This window comes from Jaculus jaculus, chromosome 1 (genome assembly GCF_020740685.1).
Source record: "Jaculus jaculus isolate mJacJac1 chromosome 1, mJacJac1.mat.Y.cur, whole genome shotgun sequence".
NCBI classification, from domain to species: Eukaryota; Metazoa; Chordata; class Mammalia; order Rodentia; family Dipodidae; genus Jaculus; species Jaculus jaculus.
Window position 1 is genome coordinate 10,945,569 of NC_059102.1, and position 10,101 is coordinate 10,955,669.

At 45.0% G+C, this 10,101-nt stretch overlaps 1 protein-coding gene across 1 annotated transcript; it reads right to left on the reverse strand.

Moving 5' to 3' along the window:
• Nucleotides 1-444: 444 nt before the first annotated feature.
• Pstk (phosphoseryl-tRNA kinase) lies at nt 445-9,680 on the reverse strand. The gene is made up of 6 exons (XM_045152349.1): nt 9,465-9,680; nt 7,092-7,371; nt 6,658-6,856; nt 2,996-3,071; nt 2,207-2,300; nt 445-662 (listed from the first exon to the last, which is right to left on the reverse strand). The coding sequence occupies exons 1-6, from the start codon at nt 9,678-9,680 to the stop codon at nt 463-465; spliced, it is 1,065 nt and encodes a 354-aa protein (XP_045008284.1). The 3' UTR covers nt 445-462.
• Between the last annotated feature and the right edge of the window lie 421 nt (nt 9,681-10,101).

A 10,101-nucleotide genomic window follows, 5' to 3' on the forward strand; every position in this document is an offset into this window, starting at 1 on the left:
TTCCTTGGGCTGCTTCTGTAAGGTGTTTAGTCCCACTGAATGAAAGTAACTTTTCTTCAGGTCCATTTAACTGTCCGTAGACCCACAGCATCCGATGGGTCAATGAAGAAGGCTGCTTTCAAAGTTACTTCCCCACGACACGTCTCACAAGAAGCTCACTAGCGGTTAAGTGCTTGCTTGTTAAGCCAGATGGATTTTTTAGAGTAGACTCTTTTCCTTTTAGGAAGGTGTTTGGCAACTCATATTGGCCTGGAATTGTGCTTACAAAAGTTTATCCTAAACTGGGCATGGTGGCGCAAGCCTTTAATCCCAGCACTCAGGAGGCAGAGGTAAGATCACTGTGAGTTTGAGGCCAGCCTGAGACTACACAGTGAATTCCAGGTCAGCCTGGGCTAGAGTAAGACCTTACCCTACCCCCCCCCCATAGTAAGTTTGTCCAAATCAGACATTTGATTGGAAACTTTATTGTTGCTTTGAAAAATACTTCTGTACAATATTATCTTTCTCATTACAAAAAGAGGAAAGAACATCGGATATGTTAATGGTTTGTTGAAAGCACAGATATTTTTTGTTTCCTTGTCTTATATCTTCCAAAAACTCTGCTTTGAGCTTGTTCAGTTCTTCTGCTAGACGCTTCAAGTCACTAGGCAGTATCTGTTCGTCTACAAGAAGAAGATACTCTCAGATCATTCCAGTAAACAACCTGGGCTGCCTGCTGCCATCAGAAAAGTGATCACATCAACAGCTCTGACAGGTAATCAGGCTTGAGCTGGAGAGCCCAACCTACTGATGTGATCAAGAAAGTCATCTCATAGTTCAAGGAAATTAAACAATTTACCATGTATATAAGCAGAAGAATCCTAAAAAGATTTATTAAGAGACAAGACAGCTAACATCTCTTGCCTTGAAACAGTGAAATAGAAAATGGCAATTTGGTTTTGAAACTGATAAAATAATACTTTGTCCAAAATAGCTTTCTAGAATGATGTGGAATGTCTGCTGCAGTCAATGCAGCAGGCACTGCCATATGTAGTAATGAGAATCTGAAATTTAACTATTGAAATGTAACCTGCCAACATATGTACCCATGTAAAATGTGGTGGTTTTTACAATATTCAAACACATGCAGCCATCACTGCAACCAATTTCAGAATCTTTTCCTAACCTGAAAAACAATCTTGGGGCTGGAGAGATGGCTTAGCAGTTAAGTGCTTGCCTGTGAAGCCTAAGGACCCCGATTTGAGGCTCCATTCCCTAGGTCCCACATTAACCAGATGCACAAGGGGACACACATGTCAAGTTCATTTGCCGTGGCTGGAGGCCCTGGTGCACCCATGATCTCTCTCTCCCTCTTTCTCTGTCTGTTGCTCTCAAATAAATAAATAATGAACAGAAAAGTTTTAAAAAAAAATTGTACTCTTAAGCTATCAATCTCCTTACCCCCCTTCCTGTATTCCCTACCCACAATCTAGTCAACAAGTGATTCGCTCTCTCGCTTTCCCTGCTGCCGTTACTCCCATGAATCACGTTTTTGCCTGGCTTCTTTTACTATGGAATGTTTCTAAGGTTCCTATGTTGAATCTTGTTAACAGGACTCCATTCTTCTTTATAGCCACTGCATGGATACACCCTGTTTCACTTATTCATTTATCATGTGGTAGACATTTGGGTGGTTTCTACCTTTTGGTTTTTCAAGGTAGGATCTCATTCTAGCCCAGGCTGTCAGGGGGACTCACTATGTAGTCTCAGGGTGGCCTCTCTCACATAGTTCATCTATTATTTTCCTTCCCCTTCCTTCACTCCAAGCTTCACAGACTCTTCCAGAACGTTGTTAACTTCATGACTGTGCTATTGCACTTCCTGTGTTCACTCATAGGAGGACCCTCTAGATAGCTGGATAGCTACTTCCTTCCCATCGTTCTCCCCCATCTGCTTAAATGTAATCACCTTTTTGTCTCCTCAGTAGAACGTTCTGTCTCCTAATGATTCCCTTACATCTACAAAGAGACCTCATAAAAAGCCACTAAGTAAAACAAAACCTTAAATGGATTAATGAATACCCAATGCCAGGGGAAGAGTCTATGATTACATGTAACCAGATTGCAAATTTAAACTGAAAATCCATAAACTTTATAAGATAAACTGCTACCTGGGTATCAGAGAAAAGACATTGGCAAGAGAGTCGCCACATCAACTGAAATCATACCTTTTGCTTCCTTCATTGTCTCGGAGACAGTCCTTCGGAGTGTCTGATCAGCTTTGTGAAGAATGTTAGTAGAACAAATAATTCTGTCTGTTTCCTGTGTAATACAAATATGCTTACTGAAACAACTTTATAAAAGAAATGTCCAAAGTGTAGATGACTCATATTTGAAGGGACTAATCAGTTAAAGTGGCCTTTCTGCTCACTATTTTTCCAGAGGACTCTATGGTTAAAATTTCTTGCTTGGAAAACCTGCAGGCCCTGGTTTGACTCCCCAGTACTTATGTACATCCAGATGTACAATTTGATGCATGTGTCTGGAGTTTGTTTGCAGCAGCAAGAGCCCCAGGTGTGCCTATTTTCTCTCTTGAGATCCTACCTCAAAAAGCCAAAATAAATAAATAAAAGTAGATAATTGAAAACAAAAAAAGGTCCAGATGAATTAAGTCAGTTGTAAATTGGGTGTGTTGCTGAAAGTGACTTTCTAGAAAAATGCCTTCCCCATACCTATCTATATTTCTCTACATCTTGGTGCATATACTCTATATTTGTTGATTTCAAGCCACTGACCTACCATGAACAGGCAGAAACATCTCCAAACATTTCACACAGGCTTTAGCCAGCAGGTACAAGCTGCTAGCAGTTCTCCATGCACCTGGATGCCGAAAGCTGGAGGCTAGTGAAGCGCCACCCTGAGTGTCTTTCACGTCTCACTTGTCGAAAGCTCAGGAAGATGTTTCTATAAAAAGCTGTTCCTTCTCATTTACGCCGAATCCACATTGGAAGGCTTACCTTTTGTTCCATATTGTCCTCAACATATTTTACTGGATTGTCCAAAGATGTAAGCAATAAATCAGTCACTTCCAGGCTAAGGAGGAAGTGAAAATTCCATGTCAAACATTTGTCTTTTTTTTTTAAACTACTAATACTGAATTGAGCTCTAGAGATGTAAAACTGTAATCCAAAACCCTTATAGAAATGGGATAAAACACAATTTGGAAGCTGCTTTCCATTTGCAAAAATGTGAATACACAGCTCAGAACAAATCATAAATGAGCGTCTCTCACAAGGTACTAAATGAAGACTTAACGAGCTTTGAAAAGTCGTTCTTTTCCCTTAATAAATTTTAGACTGTAGACCATTAAAACTGTTTTAGCCCCTAAAGAAGAGTAACATGTTTTCTGGCTTATATTTATTTACTGGGTAAATATCAAAATTCCTCAAAAAATAGTTAAAAGGGCAGGAGAGATGGCTTAGTGGTTAAGGCACTTGCCTGCAAAGCCTAAGGATTCATGTTCAACTCTCCACGTCCCATGTAAGCCAGATGCATGCTGGAGCAAGTGCACAATGTCTGGAGTTTGACTGCAGTAGCTGGCCCGCACTGGTATGCCGATTCTCTCTGCCTCCTTCCCTCTCTTTCTCTCCTTCCCTCACTCTCTTAAAAAAAAAAAAAGTGAGGCTGGAGAGATGGCTTAATGGTTAAGGCACTTGCCTGTGTAGCCTCAGGACCCAGGTTTGATTCTTCAGGTCCCACATAAGCCAGATGCACAGGTGGCACATGCATGAGTTCATTTGCAGTAGCTAGTGGCCCTGGAACACCCATTCTTGCTGTTTCTCTCACTCTCTCCACTCAAATGAAAAAAAATTAAATGCCAGTCTGTTGGGCTTGCCTCAAAAAAAAAAAAAAAAAAAAAAAATCCTCACTGGTAAAGGGTTCAAAGAGGACTGCAGTAGGATTCACTCATTCAACAAATGCTTTTCGTATGGAAGTACTGTACAGCTACATATGGGACACCTGAGGGTGTAACAAGGTCTCTACCACTAATGTAATGTAGACAAGGTAAACTACCTGAACAAAAAATAATTTTAGACAGTGGTAAGTGGACGAGCTAGAAAAGAAACAGTGAGCACGTTCATCTTGAACATGTCTGCAGTACACCTCTTTTCAGACAGGGTCTTCTCTGCCACGAGTGGACTGTCAGACTGCCACGGAAAGACTAGCCGGCCCACAGGCTTGGATTCCCGGGGCTTCGCCTCCCACTGTCGCAGCGCACTGGGATCACAGGTGCACGTACCACTGGGCATCTGGCTTTACCTGCATGCTGGGGAATTGAACCCAGGCTGTCAGACTTTGCACGCAAGTGTTTTTAACTGCTGAGCCGTCTCCCAGCCACTGACCCGTTTTAAGTCAGTGAGCTCAACACGTACTATCTGCACCTCTGCATGATCGTCCTTGCTTCTGCCACTTACTTCCTGACCATGCTACTTGCCTGCTGTGGGCCTGAGTTACTCCATGCATAAAATGGGGACTAGTCTCCCCTCCTCACAGAGTTGTTGCCAGGGAGACAGTAAGATGCTGAGAACCAAGAGCAGTACTTAGTATGTGCTCAACAGCTCTAGCTGCTGATAGCACTTCATAGAAGCCTGGAAAAGTTAGAGGCACCAGACTACCTTTTAACTTCCAATGCAGGGCCACCAGACACTGCATTACCCCAGTTACCCTGTGACACTCTGCACATAAGGGCTGGGAGTCACACAGCGACGCTCACACTCCTGGACTCTAGCAAGGCCTGTGTCTTAACAGTGTCCAAACAGAGGCAATCACCTTAGGCTGCTCTCACTGGATATATCAGCCAATCACTTCCAACAGAAAAAAATTTATGAACTCCAGAAAGAGTAACAATTGGTTATGTACCTGCTCACTTTTAAGATACTATGATAAAACCAGAAACCTCTAGCTTGGGTTGTTGGCAAATAATTTAATATTAGCATTCGAGAGGTTGATGTAGAATTCTGAGTTCAGACCAGTATGACCTTTATAGCAAGACCTTATTTCAAAAATAAAACAAAATTCCCTAAGAAACCTTACCAATAGCTTATATAATAAACTATATAAACACTAATATTTTTGTTTGGGGCATGTTAATTTTATAAAACATAAAGGCCTTAGAAAGAGCCTCTTAGAGCTAGAGATGGGTCTGCAGTTGAGGCACTTGCCCATAAAAGCCTAACAACCTGAGTTCAATTCCCCAGTACCCATATAGAGCCAGATGCACAAAGTGGCACATGCATCTGGACTTCATTTGTGACAGTTAGAGGCATGCCCATCTCAGTCTGTCTCTACCAGATGCACACCTTTAATCCCAGCACTTAGGAGGAGCACTGTGAGTTTGAGGCCACCGTGAGACTACATAGTAAATTCTAGATCAGCCTGGGCTAGAATGAGACCCTACCTTGAAAAACAAACAAACAAAAATTCCCTTTAAAAATTGAAAACTGGAGGGCTGGAGAGATGGCTTAGTGGTTAAACACTTGCCCATGAGGCCTAAGGACCCCAGTTCAAGGCTCGATTCCCCAGTACCCATGTAAGCCAGATACACAAGGTGGCGCATGCGTCTGGAGTTCATTTGCACTGGCTGGAGGCCCTGGCATGCCCATTCTCTCTCGGTCTCTCTCTCTGCCTCTTTCTCTCTCTGTCTGTCGGTCTCAAATAAATAAATAATTTTTTTTTTTTTAAATTGAAAACTGGAAAAAAAAAACTGAAGCAAGGAAATGTGAAAAATATTCCCCCAGACAGACATACTATCTGGGCAATTTCTAGGTCAAGTTTAACATGAATGGAAAATCCAGACAGTCAGAAGCATTAATACATTTAAGTAGGCTGAACAGTCACAAGACTAGCTGCTACCAAACCAAACAGAACAAATATCATTAATGAAGTTTCTACTAGAGATGCAGTGCTCTAAAATTCTCAAGACATGTCTCGTGAATGGAAAGCACTGGCCTCCAGAGCCTGTGAGCCTCACATTTATATGAGCAGAGTAACAGTGGAGGGCTCCACAGCAAAGTAGGATCCAATACTAGTTCCATTATAACTAAAGAAAAATTGACTTTGGAGTGCTAGGTCTTGAGCCTAGGGCTTCTTATAGACCTAAAGCAGGTGCCCTACCACTGAGCTATACCCACAGCCCCCAGATTTTCTCTGCAAGAAAAGCAGGAAGGGGCTGGGGAAGATTGCTCAAGTGGTTACAGGTGCTTTAATGCAAAGCCTGCCAGCCCAGGTAAAGCTGGATGGGCATTCGTCTGCTGACAGCAAGAGCCTCTGGTATGCATACACATATGTAGCACACATAAACACACAAATAAAACGAACTATAGGGTAATCAATTTAAACTGTTTTAGCAAGAGTACCAAAGTGTCCTGTGAGTGCCCTGCTCCAACCTCCAGGAGACATTATAATTGGAACAGTTAAGCAAAGACATGTATAAAGAAGCTTGGATTCTAACAGCTAACAGTGGCTCTGGGAAGACTAAAATTTTCATTTAGTTTTCGCCTCCAACGAAGTAGCTCCAGGGCTTATGTAAGGGTTGCCAGGCCTGATATAGTTAAGCATTTGTTTAGCATGGTAACGAGCTTAGGAGAGTGCCAGAAAAGAATGGCTTTAAGTAGAGTACCTGGCCTCCAAAGAACATGCTGGACTCTGAATTATGAGGCTGTTGTGTTCCCAAGCATTTTTTTCAGGGTTGGGCTTTTCTAGCTTTCTCTCCATCAGGTAGATAGTCTCGTTAGGCAGTGCCTGCGGTCTCTGGCTGTTCCTCTGCAAACAGGTCTCCAAGGGACAATCTAGAAAAAGCTGGCAAAAGCCTAATGAATCTGAAAACAGTTCAAAAACCACCAAATTACTGGTCTGTCTTCCCCCAGAAATGTGAAATAAATATACACATATTAGACAAATGGCCCAGCTGAAGCAGGAAAATATTCCATTTGCAATGCTGAACACCCATACAAAATCCATACAAACTCAGTCCAATTAACTTCTCATTGGAGGCAACTATCATTTCCATATGCAAATAAATGTTTCTACATGTAAGGGAAAAAAATTAATTACATTTCCGAGCCAGCTGGTAGACTTCATATCTCATACTTTGATAATAGAAGTTGTCATCTAAAACCAAAACCAAAGGTCTAGATGCATCAGTTTTTGCCACCTGAGCCTCAAGTGCAGTAGAGAGTATCAGATCTTGCTTCCTTAAGCAGGTCAGGAAATCTTCCCACATGGCTTCAGTCCTGTTGGGTGGGGCAGATATGTGACCCCCACTAATGACAGCCATCAAGAAGCATTCCAGGTACTTTAACAGTTCCTGTCGAAGCATTTTCCATTGGGATGGCTACAAAAGACCAAAACATTGCAATTTGTATTAGGCTCTGGCCAGTAAGTAGGGTGGTCAATCTGTTTTTCCTGCTATCCTGCCCCCACATGACAATTTCCACTCCCAATACAGAACTGTTGGTAGTTCTCCATCAATGCCTTAGCTCCCATGCCTTCACATGTCAAAGAAAACAAGGAGCCTGAGAACACATGCAATCTGGTGTTGGTCAGGGACTGTGGTTCTGAAGACAAGGCTAGAGGACAAGAAATAGAGAGCCCTCTCCTGGGATCTAACCACTGGAGGGTTACAGCATATGCAGCAAGGAACCAGCTACGCCAATAAGGAGACATGCATCACTTCCTCAAAGGCTGAGATTTTCCAACCGCAGTGAGACCTACAGCCTCTGCAGAGCAACCGTGGAAAACGTATAGTAATGAAAGACAGGCTCGAGCAGCATACACAACAAATCCTTACCTGCTCTCACCCAAATGGTGAAAATACTGCCATCAAAGTAAACCCTGTGTACCCCAATACTGTATTTGGCCACACCAAGAATGAAGCAAACACTAATGGAAAGGTCTAGAATTTTTTCCACATACAAACCGGACTGAATCGTTGTGCTTATCTTTAGAGTGGAGTCACATTATATTTGCACAACTCAAGTGAACTCATCTACACAGGCATTCACAACAGAAATAACAATGTTAAGATCTCAGGATCTCTCAAGGGCATTTGCTAAGGTCAAGTATGAAATGGGAGACATGATTCTGCTCTTTCCCAGGCAGTCTGCTACCACGTGCTTCTAAGGGGGTTTGTCTCACAGGGATTTACGTAAGGGGAGGACTTCAAGCAAAGTATACACTTAGCATACACAACAAAAGACTATTAGGGCATCTGGCTGTCAACCAGGAAAAAGCCATCTTCTCCAACGCTGGAAGAGGCAGACTAACCCTGAGAGGAAGATGAACTCCAGGAACCCTTCATTTGGTCAGTCTCTATCTTTCCTACAGAGACCCTAGCATTATTTTTAAAAATTTAAACTTCTATTCTTTTTCTTAAAGGTTTCTGAAATGGTAGAGTCCAGGTTCCACAAAGCCTGGCTTTAGCATAGCTGGCTATGGCAGAATCTTTTTTTTTTTTTTTAAGTTTTATTTATTTATTTGAGAGAGAAAAAGGAACATAGAGAAAAAGAGAAAGGACACATCAGGGCCTCTAACCACTGCAAATTCCGGATGCATGTGCCACTCTGGGCATCTGGCTTACGTAGGTACTGGGGAATGGAGCCTTGAACTGGGGTCCTTAGGCTTCACAAGCAAGTGCTTAACGGCTAAGCTATCCCTCCAGCCCTTAATATATATATATATAGTTTCATTTGCAACTAAGCAAAGAGAGAGAGAGAAACTCCAGACACACGCACTACTTTGTGCTCCTGGCTTTACCTGGGTAGTGGGGAAATCGAAGCCAAGCTGTCAGGCTTTGCAAGCAAGCGCATTTAACTGTTGAGCCATCTCTCCAGCCCTGTGGCAAAATCTTTTAGTAGGGATCCCTTCCCTTGCCAATGGAGAAACTGACCAAAGGGATTACCAGGAGTACATCTGACTAGGAGAGGTTTCCAACTCAGACAATCACCTCAATAACCTCAGTCTGGGGCTTAGCAGTTAAGGAGCTTGCTGACGAAGCCAACGGACCAAGGTTCGATTCCCCAGTACCCACGTAAAGTCAGATGCACAAGGTGGTACATGCATCCAGATTTCGTTTGCAGTAGCTAGAAGCCCTGGCACGTCTAATCCCCTATCTCTGTCTCTCAAATAAATAAAATATTAAATAATAATAATAAAGAACCTCAGTCTGAGAGGCTGAGGCAGGAGGATCCTTTAGGAGTTTGAAGCCAGCCCAGGCAACATGTGTGTCACTGTCACACAAACAAAACTCCACCTGATGGCATGGGGCACCAAATAAACGTGCAGATTTCCACCGTGCACGAGTCTAGAATAGCTGTTCCGTAAAACACGTCTGCAGTGCCCTCCACCCCCTGCCGGGCTAGCCCAGCTCGCCGGGGGTTCAGGCTCGCCCGGGGAGCCCCGTCCGGCCGCAGCCCGCCCCGTGCTGACCGGCGGCCGCGCGCCCGCGCCGTCCGGGAGCGCGCCCGGCAGGACGTCGTCGTACGGGAGGACGCCCACCGCCCAGCCCCGCTCCCGCCGCAGCCGGCGGCCGAGCGCACGCGCCAGCGTGGACTTCCCCGCCGCCGGCAAGCCGCAGAGGACGCAGAGCCCCAGCTGCCCGGCTCCCGCCCGGCCGGCCTCCCCGGCGCCGGCGGCCGTCTTCATCCCGCTGGCGGAAGACCCGGGGATCGGGGCGGAGTCTCCCGGCCGCCCGGCGCGCATGCGCGGCGTCCCGGCCCGGCCGCGCCCCCTGGCGGCGCGCGGAGGAGCGGCTTCGGCCGGCGGAGGACGCGTGGTGCGGCCGCTCGCCGCCTGCTGGGGCGCCGTCGCGGTCCGCTGTGGGTGCCGCCGGCCCTGTCGCCGCTGGAGTCCACGGCGCCGTCTTTCTTACCTTCTGCCCAGTCCTATGAAAGGTGCCGGACGTAGAAAGACTCAGAAACAATCACTCTCCGTGCCGGAAACGTGCCAACCACTAGCCTGTGCGCTTGGGTTGGGTTATAATGGGGAACCCTCACCTGGAAAGCCCTGGGACGATGGAGCGGTGCCAGGACAAGGGATGAGTCACTGTGTCCCAGCGCCTCCGGCA